At 41.4% G+C, this 19,565-nt stretch overlaps 2 protein-coding genes across 3 annotated transcripts in view; both read left to right on the forward strand.

Moving 5' to 3' along the window:
* Positions 1 to 6,030, forward strand: part of otud7b (OTU deubiquitinase 7B) — a 44,515-nt gene extending 38,485 nt beyond the window's left edge. Inside the window, exon 12 of one of the 2 annotated variants that reach the window (XM_040030816.1) lies at positions 577 to 6,030. In XM_040030816.1, the coding sequence (XP_039886750.1) occupies positions 577 to 2,046 (1,470 nt within the window). In that variant the 3' untranslated portion in view covers positions 2,047 to 6,030. The remainder of the gene's footprint in view (positions 1 to 576) is intronic. The other variant, XM_040030817.1, reaches the window with a different exon arrangement.
* A 2,685-nt stretch (positions 6,031 to 8,715) lies between these two features.
* Positions 8,716 to 19,565, forward strand: part of mtmr11 (myotubularin related protein 11) — a 38,073-nt gene continuing 27,223 nt past the window's right edge. The window contains exon 1 of the mRNA XM_040030818.1: positions 8,716 to 9,562. Coding sequence (XP_039886752.1) covers positions 9,506 to 9,562 — 57 coding nt within the window. The 5' untranslated portion in view covers positions 8,716 to 9,505. The remainder of the gene's footprint in view (positions 9,563 to 19,565) is intronic.

Consider the following 19,565-nt stretch of genomic DNA (forward strand, 5'->3'; position numbering starts at 1 on the left):
GTTGGTGATGAATGTTAATTCCTTCAATTATTACAAACAAGAGCAGAATTTCTTTCCTTTTCCTTTGGGCCAGCTCTCCCTCTGACTGCTGTATATGTGAAAACAAACAACAGTGGCCCGTTCAGGTCAAAAAGTCACGCCATGTAAACACTATCACAAAGCTCCTCTTGTGTCCCATGTGGTAACGTCAGGAAGCTCGGACGAGCAAGTTCATAGCAGTTTCATGGTTATGCTACAAGGAATGGCAGCTTACATGAAGCCCTGTGTTGTTAGAGGGAGTTTTTCTGTTTCCACAGGATAGCCATGTGATGGCTTAGTTTCTGAAAAATGGTGCATTTATCTGATTTCGGTCACTGCATCACTGCAGGTCGTGTTTGTAGAAGTTAAATGACATCTGGACATGTTTTTTTTCAGCATTTGGGAGCAAAAAAGAGCTTCTTGAATCACTTTTTTCACTTTCTTCATACCTTTCTTCTGCCATAAATGTGGTGGACATTGGTTATATAGTTGTATAATTTTCTCCTACTGGTCTGCAATTTTTTTTCACTAGAACTTGTTCTGCTTTGTTTGTTGCAGCAAGCCCCGCTGGCCCAGCCGGAGTCTCCTACGGCATCAGCTGGAGAAGATGCCCGGTCACCTCCTGACTCCGGAGAATCGGACAAGGAGTCTGTCAGCAGCAGCTCCAATGGCAACGGAGACACAACCACAGGATCAACAGTCAATGGAGGGGGATCTTTGGCCAAGAACAGCTCCTCCTCTTCATCTAGTTCATCCAGCAGTGGATCAGCAGGGAAGGACAAAACCAAGAAGGAGAAGGACAAGGATAAAGACAAGAAGAGGGCAGACTCTGTGGCCAATAAGCTTGGCAGTTTTGGAAAGAGCCTGGGCAGCAAGTTTAAGAAAAACGTGGGTGGGCTGATGCCAGGAAAAAATGTTGGAGCTGGAGGTGCCAAGCAAGAGGGTGGGGAGAAGAAGAAAGGCTCATTTAGAGGGAGGAAGGGCAGCAAGGATAGCTCGCCTTCTGCCCACGCCTCTGAGGATTCTGGGAAAGGCTCTCCCTCCTCGGGCAGCGAGCGCCTCAATGGAGCCGGGAGCAGCATGAGCAGCAGTGGTGGGAGCAGCACTGAGAGCGAGCCCTACAAGTACAGCGCCGATGTGAAGGTCAGCCTCGGCATCCTGCGGGCCGCCATGCAGGGGGAGAGGAAGTTCATCTTTGCCAGCCTCCTCACCACCAGCAACAGGCAGCCCTTCCAGGAGGAGATGATCCAGCGTTACCTCGCCGATGCAGAGGAGCGCTTCCGGGCTGAGCAGGAACAACAGCGCCGCGAGGCAGAGAGGAAAAGCATCGCTAACAGCCTCCAACCCCCCAAGAAGGAGGTGGTTGGTTGTTCAGAGCTAAGTTATCGGCCTTACGAGCCCAAAGAGGAGCTATCGGAGAACTCGTCGCCTTCCTTCAACACGCTTAAGCTGTCTCCTTTGAGTCCCTCTATGTACTCGGCTGTTGTGCCCATCCCCAGGCCCTCCTTCATTGACCAGCCTCTTCCTGCAGCCCCCCTGACCCAGCATCTTCACATGCATAGCTACGTTGATAATCGACGCCAGCTAGCTGGTGGCTCCTCGGCAATCTCTTACCCTGGCCTCCCCTCGTATGCAACCCTCCCCCGGCACGGCCCCACAGCACAGCCTCCCTCCCATCCCCAGTACAATAACTCGCAAGGCCCCTCCTCCCTCAGTCCTTCCCGCCTCGCACCCTCATATCCCCCCGAATTCGACCCACCGGACTACCCCGGGGCTGAACTCACCACTGGGAACTACACCAACGGCTTCCGGGACATGAGCTCCAATCTAGACTGTCGGAACGGGCAGCCCCCTGTCAGACACTACTCGTTGGGCAGTGCCAGCGGATTGGCCGGCCTGCAGTCCAGCCGCTGTCGGACACCCAACTGCAACTACTACGGACACCCCGAGACGGGCAACTACTGCTCCTACTGTTACCGGGAAGAGCTGAAGAAGAGGGAGACAGAACCGGCCATCCACAGGTTCTGAGCAGACCCCGTTGTGGCTTGAATTTGACGAGTGGCCTTTTTCACGACTGGAGCGGATCAGCCTGTGGATGGACGAGGGACAGGGCAACCACCTCCCTCATCTTTTATTCTTAGCCGTGTCATTACCTGTTGAAAGTACCAAGTGAGGCTACATAACTACAGGATACACAAGGTGGTCTTTGACTGCCAGGGTCACGTTAGACCGTAGAATAAACTGCACTTCTGTTACATTTTGCTGTGGCTCTTATGCAGGCGTTGTGTACGAGTGTGTGTGTCTGTGTGTGTGCGCGTGTGTGCGCGCGTGAGAGAGAGAACTACAAACTCTCCTCAAGTCTTGGAGTTGGAACGCCTTGCTACTATCTCCTCCTAGTGGAGCGAATGTATATGGCAGGCATCATACATGACACTCATCAAACATGTACAGAACACACATCCACACTAAGTAATACTTACACTACAACATAAACAGAGATGCAAGCACAAACGGAAAAGGCGTGAGTGTCTCTGCTCCATTTCTATTCTGTGATGATTGGATTGGTTCATTAAGGGATGTTTGAAGTCACGTCTGGTTATAAGGTGATTTCAGTGTTACAGATACAGATATTAACACTATTATCATTAGATGCTTGTACCTCGGGAAACAGCACAATTAATCCTCGTCGAGTTGCTTTTTTTTCCTCTTTTGTCGCATAAAATGCACACTGAAACTGTCGTGTGATGCTCATGATAAGCGTTCTGTAGGCTGCTGCGGTGCTAATGTTACAGAACGCGTTTAAGACGACTGCTCTGCACTGCACTCATTCGGGCAAAGTAACTATCACTTAAAAAAAATCTGCATTTTTGTCCAATGCTGTAAATTGGATTATGAAGATGTCAGCCCCCCCCCCCTCTTTTTTCTTTAATATTAAGAGCTATTGACCAGGTCACATGATTGACCAGGCATCATAGATCAAAGACAAGATAGAAACATAGTACGATGGTAAGGTACTGTCCCGGTCCAGAGTATTTCTTCTGTTTGTTGGAATGTTTTTCTTTTTGTACTCGGGTCTTCCTGTTTCCTGTTACAATGGTTGATGTTTGTGTGGCCTCGAGATGCAATAATATGTGAAATGTGAGATGAAACTTAACGTTCAGAACAGCAGATTTTTGGAGACAACAGTCAGTAACTTAATTTAGTTGAACATGAGTAAGCACATTTTGGGATTTTTTTTAGGAGAAAATTTATGGCTTTGTTACCAAACATGTTGCGTTAATCAGTGGCGATTTCTCTCTCCATGACGCAAACTGACACAAACACTCGCCTGGATGTGAGAAACTGACATGGTATTAACAAATTCTGGTTTCTTTTTTTTTTTAAATATTAATTTTATAATATTTTCCCTCTGTTCTCTCTGAAGGTTTAGAAATGTAAAACATGTTTTATGTGGTCTCCCCTGAAATTTAATTAATAAGGTGTTCTGATTAATTAGCTGCTTATTGGTTTGGCTATTTACTGCAAATTCAGAGGTTCTGCTGAAGTTTTTTTGTTTTTTATTTTTGCATTCGGTCTGTCAAAGTTGGTTGTTTTTGCACAAATTTGAGCACTTTTCCTGATGTCTGTGAACTCAGAGCTTTACTGGTTTTTAGTTGGTGCAGACACTGCCACCTCTGGTTCTGGGAAGTCAGAGGCCACGGGTCAGAAGATTTTCGTTGCAGGACGCAGAAGATGGTGTCACCATCTCGCTCAGTGTCCCAGTTGCCTTTTTTCAGCATTTGCAAACCAAGAGGCCGACTTCAAGTATCCACTGCTTGCCTGCAGTTTTCACAAATTCTGTACCCAAAACTCAGCAAATTATTTCATGAGTCTGATGAAGTGTTCAGTTTGATTTTTTTCTTCTTCTTTTTTCCTTTAAGGCTGTTTTAGTTGTTGACAAATTAATTTCTAATATTTATTATTTCCCCCTGTAATGAAGCTATGGTGATTAACTTTGACAGAGCAACTCTGGTTGTTGTACTCTTGTCCTCTTCAGACGTGAGATACTTGACATCATGCTGTTATTGCTTTCTAACACTGGCGACACTGATGGAGAGATCCACTGTGTACATCCATATGTGCAAAATACTTTACGTCAGCTCGAGAAGTCTGACTGTGTTTAATTCGCAGTCTGAACCGCCACATCAGATTCAGAGAAAGAGGTCTGTCTCTTCTGGACTGAGTAAAGAAAGAAGTATCAAATAAGTAACACAGTCAGAGATGTCGTGACGTGGCTGTAATTTGTGTTTCTGGTTTTCTCTGATGAGCTGAGCTAGTGTCAGTCAATGTTTTCATTTTAGTACAATTCCCACATTACTTACTAAACCTAAAAGAATACAGTAATCCTCACCTGCAGCTGGAGCACAGCTGGCTCCCGCGTGACCGGCCTCAAAAGAAAGCATACCTAAACCTAAACCTCAACTGGCAGTTGGCCTCGTAGATTTGCTGTTGTGACCTTTACAGAAAAGGATCAGGGTGTCTGCAAAGGGCTTTAGAGAAGCACAATTCAGTCTGCAATACACTGCCTCTTCCAAACGAGGGCGCCCTTCTTTCGTTTTTCTTGGTTTGTTCTTTTCTCTCCTGCAAACCTGCAAACACACAAAAACCAAATGTTTCTGACTAATTTCTTCAGGCTTAATTTCACTCTGTGTAACACAGTATTTTCTCTAATGCTGGTCAAAGGACCAGAATTTCTTCAGCTTTTTTCTTTTTGCTGTGCTTTATAGCTTTAACAACATTAAAACACTGACGTTTCGCTCTTTCCCAAAAAGGCATTTGCTGTGTTTGTGTGTCATCATGTGTTCATGAAAGTGGATTTGTTTTCATTGAGATGAGACCCGACCGGCAAGCGTTTCTCTGAGTGCTGATGCCTGTTTTGTTTTTTGTTTTTTAAATTTAATTATTTTTTTATGTGTATGTGTGCATACCCTTTCCTTCCCTCCATAGTAATAATTAGCTTACAAACCTTTTTTCAATTTCATTTTTTTGCAATGACATGGATGCCTCAGAAACATGTAAAACATCAGACTTTACAGGCTACGAACACTTTTTTTGTATTGAAGAAAAAAAAAAACCAGTGAGAGGATGTATAAATATGTTCGGAGTTATTTTTGTAAGCCCAAAGTTTTACAGTGTTTTTAAAGGGTAAGAATGTATATTGTTGGACATGAAAACAGGTCGGGATTGTAAGAGGCTGTGTTTGGGGTATAACTGGCGTTAGGAATAAAGACATTTTGGCTGTTGAAGGTGACCCCGCAGACGAGCCTTTTCATACTCGAGGCTCTCTCATTGCAAACTAATTTCCTCAATGCTGACCTAATAATTCGAGAATATATATTTATAGTGAGATTTTTTTTTTAAATAGGGTTCCTTGTGGAATGTTTAGTTGAAATGATTTTAGGATGTTCTTTCTCACATGGCTAATTGTCTAGCAGTCTGGCTTTTATTTTATTGCCCTTTTTTTTTTCTTCTTTAATTTGTAAATGAGGTTTTATTTGCTGCAGCAACCATTTCCTGTGCCAGGTGATATTGACCCAGCTCATTTCCTCCAAACCAGAAGAGAAATGGCTCAGAATTAGTTTGGTGACAAAACCGATCCGATTATATTTTTCTATATCGTTGACACTGTCGTTTCTGTGAGAGCAGAAGATTCCTCCTCAGAAACATTAACATGGAATACTTTTGAGTTGCATGGGACTGAAAATGTTGCATGTAAATGGCAAAACATTCTACCAAATTTGTGCATTATCTGAGCTTAATTTCAGCTGTCCTGGTATTTTAGTTGGTTTTATTTTATTTTTATCGAATAAATATTTTTCTTTTTTCCTTTTAGTTTTGAGAGGAGAGCTCTAAGGCTGTGTGACAGTGCAATCTGGACAGAAAGAACATCAGATTTTATGTTAGGTTGTTATTATTATTATAATTATTAATTTTTTTGCACCGTTTGAATAAATTCTCATTGTATTAAAGAAAGCTTTGTTTTCTCTTTCATGTGCTTTTCATAAGCAAAGTTTCTTTTGTAAAAAATCTCCAAATTCTTTAGTTGTAAAAGGTAAAGCCACAAAGTTTGTGCTATGAAATGAATCCATAATGTTGAAGAGCTACTGCAGAATTGAGTCCATACACCTTAAACCTAAATTGGGGGACCAAGCACAGAACAGTCATCAACAAGTCATTCTCACCTCACCAAAGAGGCATCGATCCCACTCAGATTCATGAACCACATCAACTGTACAACTGACTCAAAGGGGCAGAGGGTCGTTAAGGATGGTCCCAAACACCTTTAAAGCAATAGAAGTTTCTGGCACAAACCTACTTAAGGTACATAAAGAAGGAAAAATAAGCCAAAACTCTGCAACACTTACATAAAACAACTTATTCTTAGACTGCCCTGTTTTAGCTCGTGGCTTTCATCAGCATGATCAGAAATCATTATTAAAATCAATATTTCTTTTGAGTCTTAGTCAGAAAAAAAAAAAGTGCATTTTTAACATTATTGCGTCATTTTACAGATTGAGCTAAAATCTGGCATATTGTACTCTTAATTGATCATGACTGCAATCACAGAAATTTCTTCTTTTGTATTCTGTCATTAACCTAAGTTCATACAGTCGGGGTTTATGGTTTTCCTATAACTGGGCAGCTCCCAGAAAACATCCTCCAAAAGCAGGGCACCAAATCCCTCCCACCCCTGAGTGTAAGTACAAAAGACCCACGCAGTTTCAGACCACTCACTTTATCAGGAGTTTATTAAAGTAGTTTAGAAGAAACACAAAGAGATTTCACTGAAACAGAATAAACTCAGCAGTTTTCATTGTGTTAATACTTGTTTCATTTTAACCTTGCTGCATTATACATCGCTGAATAACTCCAGCTCAGATGATGCACGGTCCTGTGTCTGGGACTGTTTTATATATCAGAGAAATCGGAGACCCTTATGTAATATTGAACAGTTTCCCATGTGGTAAAAAATCCAGACCTCTCTCTATTATAGTTCACAGGGACACGTTCTCCCCACCTGTTGAGCAGGGCTCAGTGTCGCTCTACACTATTCAGACTTTCCCTGTTCTCGCTGGAAAGGAATTTCCTCTAAATAGGTTTTCTGTTTGTCTGAAAGAGAGACTGACGCTTTATTTGCTCAGGTTTGGATGAGAGAGAAGAGGACTCTGCAACAGGATCAGAAAAGGATACAAAAAGAAGGTAAACTAGCAGGATTGTTCTCGTCTTTTTTCTGGTTTCTAACAGCAGAGAGATTAATTTCTATTTTTTTTTTTTTTTTTTAAATAGATGTTGGCTCAGCGGCTCTGCTACAGTTTCCAGACCAAAGAACTTGATAAATGTGATTCATTCATTGTTTTCTTGGAAACATTTAAGGCCAAACTAGTCGAATTTTCTTCATATGAACTTAAAACAGTTTTCATCTGTATGAAAATAAACACACACAGAGGTCAGCTTTGGCACTACTGTGCACAAACACAAACCCTAATAAGAAGTTTGCAATACTGATGTATTTTCTTCTTTTCTTAAAATAACTATTTCTTGCAAAATTACACATATTTAAAGAACAGCTGGTACATTTATAACATGTGTCTCATGGACATACTCGCACTGACATGTGTAAACATACACAGAAACACAGTATATAGGCCAAAACTAGGCAGATTTTTTGTCATTTCTTTAGGTATTCTTGAGGAATATTTCTTTTGTTCTTCTTTGGATGTTGGCTGCCTTTTTGTTGTAGCCTTTGTCATGATGACCCCACACTGCTTCCATAATGTTGAAGTGGGGACTCTGGAAAGGTCAATCTGTGGCTGATAATTTCCCATCGTGTATGTGTGTGTGTGTTTTTTATTCACTGTACTTGCAGTGTGTTTGGGATCATTGTCAAGTTGTAAAACAAATCCGTTGCCAATCAGATCTTTTCTGGGTGGTATTTCATGGCGCACCAAGACCTGTCACTTCTTTTGTCTTCCACTTGCTCAGCTTCCTCAAAATTGACTTTACCATGGTGAGATTAAGCCTTCAGTTATTAGCTCTCTGGGAATCGCCTTGTTGTGGCAAAATATTTTATGTCGGTCAAAGTGTGTTGTCGTTGGTATTTTTTCTGCAGATTAAAATAAAGAAATATAAAACAAATTTTGTGCTTTGCCACAAGGTGCTAGTGACAAAATAACTAAAGATACATTTAAAAATTGGTTCTTTCTTAAGTTTACTTTTATGGGTAAACACAAAACTGGGAGTTAGCACATGGTGGTACTGTACACTGGATTTAAAGTAGTCTGGGTACAGCAGAGCTAAAGATAGAATCACATTTTGTGATGTTAGAACAGAGGCCTGATACCATGCTTAGAGTCCTGGTTATCATAAAGTATTATAGATACTGTAGCAGTAATGTAATTTATTTATTAATGTTTCATTTTTAACAGATATTTTTAGGTCAGTACAGATTATTTTTCCCGCTTTACATTTGCCCATTGCATTTAATTCATTTTAACTTACATAATGCCAGTTCACAAGAACAGATATTAATGAGTTTCATATTGTAAGGTAAACATTACAATATTAGAGAAAGAGTCCCAATGATCAAATGTTTCCCTATGAGAAAACACTTGATGGCAGTGGGGAGGAAGAACCCCTTTTTAACCTGAAAAATACCATGGGCCTCGACTGGTTAAGGTAAGAAGTGAAAGAGAAGAGAGAAAAGACGAAAGTATATTAAAATATGATTGAAGTAGTCTGTGAGTCATGAAAAACGAAGTTAAGCGTGTTACTTGTCATCACTTTACTCCAGTTTTCACATTTCTACCACTATATCTCTGTGTTGAGTTCAAGGGGTTAAGTGAAAGTAGGTAAAACGGTTGTTCAAAGGAATATGACAAAACTTCCTGTCACAGTCTTTCTTCCCTCCCTTATTAACTTTCCATTTGGCAGTAAAGATGTCCTGTGCCTTTAAGAAGCTCCACACCGCTGTTGCGCTTGGCTTTTCTGTTTTTTCCACCGGTGTGTTTCACTATGGCGAAGGCATAAACAAATAGAGCGCTACGCAATGGGCAGCAAAGCCCCAGTTAACGGTGAACACATCTCTCCGTCACGCCACTTCATAAGAGAGTCATCACGGTCTTAGTTCAGTAGGTTGTGCTTTCGCTTTTTTTTTTTTATATTTGGTGTGGTCATAGTCTCAGATGCTGTCAGTGACAACAGCGATGAAAATAGTTTGCGTGTCCACAGTGAACACCTCAGTTGTAGCAGCAGCCGGTGATACAGGCTAGCCGAGCGTAGCTGCTCGCCCCCGGACGTTTCTTTCGCGTTTTAACGACTGAACATGGGAAGAGGAGAGCGCTAACGTCGCGACCGTCAGCTCATAACAACACAGATTTTTTTGATCCACTCTGCGAGCTTTAGTCCGCTCCTGCTCTTCAGTTCAGTGCGAGTTGAGCCGTCGTGAAAAATGTTGACAGGATCTAAAACCACGTTCAAAGTGAGACAAATGCTCCCAGACATCAAGGTAAGGTCACAATGCTCCGGCACGGCTTTGTTATTCACTGATAGAGGCTTTGGTTTTTTGATCCTTCCATTTGTGACCGCTCGTTTTCCTTCTTCTGTCTTTCTCACACTCACCACGGAGCTTTTCTACACTTGTTTTGGGCTCGCTCCTGCAGCATGTAGCTTCAGTATGAATGGTGCACGCAATTATCGCCTTGATTTATGATTTTTTTAGAGCAGGTTTGACCTCTTTAAGTTGATCTCGCAGTGCTATAACTCATCAGCACTCCGTGCGTGATTAAACACCTCACAGGCCACAGAGCAGGCAGTGTCATCATGCAGGAAACACTGACCGTCATTCACCAAACTGAGCTATAAATGTACAGTCATGTAGTCAGGTTGCAACCAAAAATCTGCAGTCCCTGCTCAGAGGTTCTTCAGGAGTGTTCACCGCTCAGAGCTGGAGCTTTGCAGGGGGGGAAACGAGCAAAGGCTGCCTCTGCTTCCCTCTGTGGGGATAACAAGGAGATTTATAATTACAGTAAGGGTACATCGTGTCACCATCGTTGGCTGCACACCTAATTAAAGGCCAGTGAAAGGATGGGGAATCTTAATCACATCTGGGATTCTGGTGTGGGGATTAAATTGTAGCACATAAAGACAAACGGTGCAGATGGTCTTCATCATTAACGTCAGAGAGCTGCATTTCAGCCTGCTTTTGTTTACTATTACAGGTCACCTACAGGGGTGTGTCCACAGATTGGGACATGAGGTGGCCACAGGTCCACCCTGAAATATGAATGTGCCAAAAGTGCTGTAGATACAGGCTTTACAGAGGGTTTTATATATAGAAAAAAAGAAATTACCTTTTTCTATCTATATGACTACATTATTATACTTACCTTATTATGAATCCAGTCCTGTCGGGGCTGTAAAGGGTCTATTTGTTGCAGTTTCTGCTTTAATCTGTTTTCAAAAAACACTTTTTACCTGGATTAATAAAGGACATATAAAAGTCCCTTTGCCCAAAGCTGACTGCAGCTTCTGGCTTGAGATATGTTTGGGATATGCTAGAATAGGTTATTTCAAATTCTGTATTATGCAGCTTTTTACTTCTACTCCAGTGTGCTTTGGACATAAATAGTGCATTTTGTACTCAGTACCTTTTATTTGAAAGTTTAAGGAAGTTATTATTTTGCAGATTTTTAAAAATATCAATTTACTAGTATATCATTAATTATAGGTAGCTAAAATGACATTAAAGTACTGTACAGATCAGTAATTATGATCCACTGATGTAATTTAGATCATTCTGAATAATGAGTACTTTTACTTTAGGTAATGCATGTTGATCCTGCAGGCTTGAATCACTTTCTTAAAAATACCAGACTTTTACTTGAATAACTCAAGTACAGAGTCCAAATATGTGTTTATCTGCTTTACAAAACACGTTGTGTGTCCACTTTGTGGTTAGAACAGCCATTATTGTGCAGGGTGTTGCTATATCTCGTGTACAACCAACATGCAAAATGTCATGTAGCACATAAGCATGTTGTTTATCACAGAATGCTTATTTCCTGTTGCAGTATGACTGTGACTCAAAATTAGCATGTAAACACCTCCAAGTCCGCACTCTTATCAAGCGTTTGAAGCTTGGGGCAGATTGGAGAATGAATGAGTCAGTTTCTTTACGTCATGGTGCTGGAAATATGCTCTTCATTGAAAACTCAAAGGCTTTGCAGTTTAGCATCGTTGGGCTGATGGAGCTGATTAAAGGTTGATCTGATTAAATCTCTAGAATGAGCTTGTTAACATATAATGCCTGGAAATGGCAGAAATGGCAGCAGAATTGCACGTTAAATGGCAGACTTCCTGTTGTGTTCAGATGATGGCTATGTCTTGGAATTTTACTTTTGCACACATGTATGCAAAATACAGCTCTGGGGCTACTTTGTTGAAATTTTGTCGGGGTGCATGAACTGTGTAAATTTCCAGCACTTCTGATGCGTGTGCAAAATTTGTGTTTAGGAACTCAAAAATGGGATTTCTTTCTCTTTTTTTTTTTTTTGTTTGTTACATGCATAAATAATAAAAAAACTGAGCAATTCCATCATAATTTATGACTGTCACAAAATCAAAAGCCGCCTCATTTGGGAACCGCTGGTTTTAGTCAACTAGGTCAATTCTCTCCACTGTATTTAGTTCTGGCGAAATATTTTGGCTTCCTGTGGCCCCCTTCCTCCTTCTTTGGTCTCTGTTGATAATTTCCTGGTCACGTGATGTTGTAATGAACGGCTTTGACACAGTAAAGGTGATTTTTTTTTTTGATGCTGTCCCCATTTAGGAGCTCCTGAGGGGGTGGGGATTTGAAGAGGCCGTTGGTTTGATGTGCAGCACAAAGCTGTGCGTACACACAGGCAGTATGAATGCGTCAGGATCCGCCTTTTTCCTTCGGGAACAGACTCTTGGCTGCGTCTTTGTGTTGCCTGTCTCTCCTCGGTTATTTTCAGCAGCCGCAGGGGGAAATGGTAACAGATGCCTGTACTCTGCCCTCAAGCGAGGCTTGCATGTGGAGTGGGGTGGGGAGGTGATGTGCGCTGCACAACATCTGGCTGTCACCATGGAGACAGTGGTTTTGCGGTTCAAGACATTTGAATTTGATTACCTCAGAACGAGACTTTCAGGAATCATCACATCCCCCCCGCCTGAATCCCATGTGCCTGAGATTTAGGAAATTAACGTATCTTAACTTCAGCTTCAATGCTTTTATTCATTTCATACCCTCAGCTCACTACTACTCTGAGTTACTGTAATGTAGAGGCTGTGCAGAGGCCACCCACACACTCTTATGTTTCAGTGCCATGAGCATGTGTTAAGATTGGTTTTAAAAAACTGAATCCAACCCTGGGCTCATCTCGGACCAGATGGCTTTGCCGTTTGGACGTTTAATCTTCTTGAATCCTGGTGTGTTGCAAAAGGCAAACAAACCGTAATCACACATGGATTTTCATCAGAATTGAGATTATAAATACTTAACACAACAGTGTGACTTTTGAAACATAATGAATTTAACGTTTAAGAAAAATGAATTAAAACCAAAGTGCTTCCAGAGCACTGAATTAAATATTAATGTCGGTTTTCTTGACTTGTGAGGAGTGAGGTTCGGTTTTAGAGGATAAAAGAGCATCTCTGTGACAAAAATGAACAAATAATTGTGTTTTTTTTTTTTTTCTTTTTTTCAATTATCTTTTATCTTTTCAATTATCAGCTGCTCCCTTATTTCTGAGGGGTCGCCATCGTGGATAGATTTGCATATTCAATTTGGTACTGATTTATCAACATGCACTGGGAGTGCACGGGGCTGGCTTTGTGTCTCCTACTGCAATCTAAGTGGGATCTTTTGCTTGGGAGGAAAATGTGTTAACCAAAGGGAGTTTGTGACGTCCTAATTTATCAACTAGTGCTGGCGATCTCTGGTATGAAGCTGCACTCAGAAACTGTACTAATTATTGCAAATATTAAATTTAAAAGTCGAACCAAGAAGATTGAAAGGTGAAAGTCAAGGTCAACTTTATATTTCCAGCACATGTAAAACCAGCGTTAACAAAGATCTCTTGTAATTATTTGTGCAGTTTTTAAGTGCAGCTTCCTGTCTAAGGTTTAATTTGACTTAAAGGCTGAAGAGTAAAAATGAATCTTGAGCAAAGACTTAAATGTAGGAGTAGTTTGTGAATTTCTAAAGTGAATTTAATCATTCCACAGATTTGACAAAGCTCCCTCACCTCTAGTTTAAAGTCTCAGTTTCAGCTCAGTGAAACAGAAAACAACAGCAGCGCTTAAATGCTACAAGGATGCGCAGGCCTGCATCTTGACAGAATAGCAGGCATATTCAAGCTTGTTTTGGCTGCGCATTCCCCCTGAGTTCACTCTATCTGCATCTCCCAGCCAGCTTTGAAGCAGTCAGCATGAAAGGCACACACCACAAAGCTCCACAGAATCAAAAATGCCAGAGGACGGATCATCTGAGCGCTATTCAGAGTGGCTTAAGATCTCAGCCCCGATAGAAGTGGGCCAAAGCAGTACAGTCACCCACACCCGCTCCCACGGGGCCCCGGCAACACATTCATCACTAGCCTCTGTGCTGCAGATGCTCCCACGGCTTAAACAGAGCATAACAATGGGTTCCTCTTAACCCCACAGCAGATTTATGGTCCGGTTAGAAGGGGTATTGATCTGGCATTGGGTGATAATTAACTAGCGGCACCATTCGCTAACGGAGAGGCTTGGCCTGTAGAGGCTCGGTCGTTTGTCTCTTTGACTGTATGGAGTGACTGTGATAATGTCACACACGGGTGGTGAACTGTCACACTTGGATAATGTTCAATATCCAGCGCTGGTATTTCATTTAAGCCATTTGAGACATTAATCTGCTAGAGAGAGACGAGAGAGTGCTGCAGAGACCAGGCGGAGGACGTGCTGCTGCTGATGGGCACGCTGGCCGCTGCGCATCAGACTTATAACCTTTAAGTCACCGAGTCATCTGTCTAGTGGCCATGCAGCCCTCCCCTCCCTTAAATGAAGAGTGTTGTCAGGGATCCTCTGACAGGAAGTGTAGCGACTGATGAAATTTGCTGTCAGATTTCATTCAGGGCTTGTGACAGGGCTGCTTCTGTCGTTTGTTCATGTTTGTCTGGTTTCTATAAACAGATTTCTGCACAGAGAGATGTTTTTGGTACTGGAGGCTTTCTGGCTTTGCTTTTAGTCCATGTATTGATTGATCAGTCCATTTGGGTGGGTTTTGCTTGCGTGGAGATAATCCTTCAGTGTGACGAGCCCATGACAAACGTGTTTGCAGAGATTCAGTCATGTAACTAAGAGCTATTGTCTGAGTCATTTTTCCTCTTCTCAGTTATTAATCCATTAGTGTGGATTGATTAATTGATCATTTTTAATTAAAAGTGTGAATGTGAGTGCGAATGGTTGTCTGTCTCTCGTCATTAGCCCAGCTGTTGCTAACATAGGTAACTTGTCCCTGTCCTGTGGTAGCTGTGAATAGGCTCCAACAACTCTGAAGTGGATAAGCGGGAGAAAATAGATGGATGGATTATTTTCTCGTACTTCATTCAAACCTGTGACGGAAGCATGGAACAGGAAGTGTATCTGCTGACTCCACAGAAGGATCCTACGATTGCTGCGCTCAGAGGTTGAGTCGTCAGAAGTTACCTGGTATCTGATCATTGCTAAGTTAGTGGCATACGGGTGATGGTGACTTAAGAGGTGAATCTTATTGATCTGGTAAAATGTCAAGGACTATCAGTGTTTGTCTAAAGTTGGCATTTAATCTCACAAATCTGTTGACTGCTCTGCTCTCCCATCATAACCAAAGCACTGTTTTCATTTCGTGTGACCTTTGAGCCTCACCGTACCGATCTGACAGTGTGTCATTGTCTGACAGTCTACCACAGCCAGACAGGAATAATGTAGAGGCAGATATAGTGAGAGACCATCTCTGTGTTCTTTTTCTTTTTTATTCAAGCTGAGGGTCAAAGTTCAAGACACATTACAAATCGTAGTGGAGACACAATGGTTTGTTTAAACCAATTACCAACCCGCAGTTCTTTCCAAAGTACAACCGATAGCTGGAAACATTTAACATTAACCTTTGATCGAAGCTCCAGAGTTCACCGCAGTGTCAGGGCATATCTGCACATGATCTTAGTAAAGATGTGTAATCATCGCTTTCTTGGCTAACTGTATCCGTTGTGTAAATTAGCGTTACATTTTGAAGTGCACCGGACATCAGGGCTGGACATCAGCCACAAGTCAAGCGTCAAACATTTTTTAGTCACCGTCCCATTAATGGTAAAAAAAAAAAAATGTCCTGTGACTGTTGAAATTAAAGTTGTTGGTCTTTCTTGGGCTGCTCAGTTACATCAAAAACCATAATCTCAGTTTAAATGTAGCTGATATTGGAGACAGTCAGAGGCAGCTGCTGCCTTAACGATCCTGATCACAGGTTAATCAATGAAACGTTTCTTGGAATTGACTTGTTCTGTGGAAAGATCGTCTTTCCAGCCTGAGCTCTACTAAACTGTGAGTGAGTCTGAGCTGTTATGGAAAGATGGAGGCGTTGCTGTGAAGGAAGGAGTTGGTTTGATTCAAAAGACAAGAGCTTCATATTCATGAGTGCAGAAAAGGAACAAATTTATCCTGATTTAATAATGATTTCGAACAAAAGTCACAATTTGAATAAAAATTAAATTGGTTGGCTCAGCTCAGTAAGTGGGGCTCGGGCTTGGTGAAGCAAAACAACGGCTGAATTGTGAGATTTGCTTGTGGGAGGACTTTGACAGTGCGTCCAATTGTATGCATATGGTTTGTTATGGTACTTGCTTTGTGGGGGCCGCTGTTTGATGTAGGAAATGCATTCCTGGTGCAGGGACACCATAAACACATCGTTATTATCAGTGTTTTTATGTCTACACTGACAGTGTTTTTATATATATAACAAAGTCTTGTTAGCAGACAGTCATGATAAAATATTTAGAATGATTGCTTCAAGGTTATCTACAGAAATGGGTTAAACTGGATGTTCACTATAGGCCGATGCATCAATTTTCACATTAAATATTAAATATTAACCACTAGAATGCCCAGCTCATTAAAGATTGATAAATATTGATGTATAATTTAATATATTTAATAAACAGTTTCTCTAATTTCTGTGTTTCCTTTTATTAAGATCAAATGGAGCTTTGGCTGAAATTCTGCTGTTTGTCAGCATTTAGTAAAGGTTTGGTGCATTTCCACAGAGGTTGGTTGCCCTTCAGGTTTTTCCTTTTGAGTGTGATTCTATCAGATCTTTTGCTTCTGTGGTATCATCTACAGTAAAATATCACAGGTCTAGCTCTAAAGCAAATCCAACGTTCTGTTTTATGTCTGCCGAGAAAAACACTTCAAAGTGGTCCCTGTTTAGCAAAACTGCATCACGTCCTGATTTTTCCTTCCGAGTCACAATGCCATGTGACTTCCCTCATTCATGTAAGGAAATGAAAAGCACAATATAAATAAACAGGCTGTGGGAGAATGGTGGCTAAAAGCTAATGTGCGTGTGTGCTATAAGCCAGGCATTACACAGTGGGGGTAGCTTTCAAAATAGACCCAGGATTGTTCATATTAACAATAGAGTCCAAATTTTAACTGTATGTTTTGGTAAAAGACTGCAAATAAAATTCCTTCTCCACCAACTGAGGATATTTAACTTCAACATCATTGTTTTTGGACTGGTTAGATCGCCATTCAAGACTTTTGGTGAAGCAGAGACTCCTCAGAGTGATGCAAATTAAAATAATTTTTAAGATGCGGTAAGCAGTTTAAATATAGGGAATGAAAATGGAACATGATGAGATGTATGTCTACCAAAAAATAAGTTTGTTCCCTCGTGATTTTGGCCACGTGTTTGGGGAAAGAAGTTTGTTCCCGACCCAGGAACAAGGCACGCTTACTGCAGAAGTCTGGCTGCAGTAGCAAAGGGAAGCCATGAGCAATGGAAACTGCAATAAGCCCTGGCCACAGTCCCCGAGGGTAAGAGGGAGGGAGTTTGAGGAGGGCAAAAGTGGGGCAGAGAGGGAGACGGGTGGGGGTGGGCAATGAAAGTGATATAGTAGGGTATTCAAAAGCCACACAATGAAAGCAAAAGTGACATGTCAGCAGAAACACGGCCCTGGAAATGTGGTTTTTAAGTGACACGTGAGTCCGAGATTTAAGGGCGGCCTTACTGTGGTCAAAGTATGTTTAAGTTAAATTAGACATTATCTCAGTTTTCCTTATCTCTTCCTGATTTGCCTTGGTTGTGCAAAACTTGCTTGTGAAGGTTAAATTCTCTGCATTTCACATGTTCTAAAAGTGGGAATCATTCATTCCTCTCCTCTCGTATCACAGCCGGCGCTTCACCTTGTGTTTTGCTGTTATTAAAGTGAGTTTACTCGCCTTTCGCGGTGAGGACATGTAGACTTGAGAAATAAATGAATATCTTTGATGTATTTAAAGGGGAATAAGGAATCCAGCTGTGGGTTTTCTGTGGGTGTTGATGGAGAGACAGAAAGAATGTGCAGACATTTTAAAGCCAGATGGAAAAAAAAAATGAACAATGCTCTGGCACAAACGAAGGCTTGTAAAAAAAACTTTAGTGTCCTAACTTTTGTTTTTCTCTAGCGAGGTCTCCTAGCAGACAGTTTTATTCATTTTAGTTTAGCTTGTAAAATGGCTGAAAATAATCATATTTATGATCTTTTGGAAAATATTTGCAGGGAGAACTGCAATTAGCTGATTCCTGTTGTTTTATTAGAGAATTAAGAGTCTGGATTTTGATTTCAAAGCAAGAAATTTGCCAACTTGACATCATTAAGTGCTCGTAGTATTTTATTGTTCTGTTTTCAAAACGTCACCAAAACTTTGTGAGTTAACAGCTACAGTACACGTGCACACGCAGGAGTTTTTCCTGCTGAAGAAATGTCAAAAGGTTTCGGGTTTCCTGAGGAAAAACACCACAGCTGTGATCAAAATATTTACCTTTTTGTAAATAATAGGAACATGCATGTTAATCAAAATAATACCGATAATAAATGCTCTTTGACTTGATTATATGGAAAACAGTTGCGCTTACACGCACAGCAACTCCCCGAGCACTCAGTTTGAGCCAGGAAAAGCCTGGCAATAAGACAAGCAACAGGTTTCATTTACTCACCTTAAAAAGTAGTGAATCTGATAACACGAAAACGAAAAACCATGTGAGGCTTCATTAGCTCAGGTATAAATTTAGTATTTTTTATTAAAGGACCAGAAATAACAGGAAAAGGGTAAAAACGGATAAATGGGCCTCCCAAAGGCCGATTTTGAATCAGGCAGTGATGACTCTGGTATATACACAATACATCTTAGTGTTCACCAAAAGAGGCTCTGGTCTGCCCCAGGACTGGGTTTTAATTTAACTGAAGCCTTATAATAAACTGTTGTTGGTGAAATGACCAAAAATAACAGGGAAAGGCAAAGATTTCTGTGAAGTAAGCAAAGCTTAACCCCACAAAGTCAAATCACCAGCATTGTAATAAAAATACTTCTAACCAGTTTTTCCACAATATGTTTGTTAACGCAGTAAATCTGTGTAAGTTCACAGATTTACTGCCTCGATTAAAAACACAATATGTCGCGTAAGCGTTCGTAGCCACACCCCCAAAGGCTAACATGGAGCCGTGCACGCATGTTACATACGCATGGATTTAAAAGCATCGGTACCAAGCAGCACAATTTGTGGGTTTTTTACTACAGAGACAGCCAGACGCTCTCACAGAAAGACAGAAAAGTCAGAGCCATGATGTGTGATTTTACAACCTTCACAGGGAGCAAAGGTCCTCTTTGTCAAGCGCTCCCAGTTTCTTCTTTTCATGAAGGCCCACAAAGCTTACAGCGTCAGGTTTTCACGAGCAGGCCGCTAAAACAGAATTCACCACACTGCAAAATTGTTAGCATAACACAGGCGACTGAGTGGATTCATTGTTATTGTTCGCGCCTCCTTGCTGACTCGGAGTCTTTTCACGATAAAGCCGGTGCATTAAACGGTGATTAATAGTTTCACTGTGCGCCAAACGCAGCCAGAAGTGTTTGGAGAGAAATCTGAGGCTCTGCAATGTAAATTTGGGCCTTTCCTCTGTTTCTGTACCATTTTAAAGCTTTCTTTGCCACCTGTATAATCATACCATCCTCTCACATTGCAGACCTCGGCTTATTATGGGCTCTTAAGGCGATAAATGTAAATGGCCTTCACAAAGGGGGGTTAGTAGCAAAGTTAAGTGGAAGCATGTGTGCTAGTAAGCTCACGGCCTGATTATAGAAACCTCAGTGGCTCTGTGGGCTTGGATTCTGCTCCCAGTCCTGCTCAAGTACGTGAGACCAGAGAAAGCAGGAACAAACAGAAAAGCAACATGGAAATTAAGAATCATGGGACTTTGTGCGGTTGGCTTTGTTTC

The sequence above is a fragment of the Simochromis diagramma genome, unplaced genomic scaffold, assembly GCF_900408965.1.
Source record: "Simochromis diagramma unplaced genomic scaffold, fSimDia1.1 OVJJ01000361.1, whole genome shotgun sequence".
In the NCBI taxonomy this organism is placed as follows: domain Eukaryota; kingdom Metazoa; phylum Chordata; class Actinopteri; order Cichliformes; family Cichlidae; genus Simochromis; species Simochromis diagramma.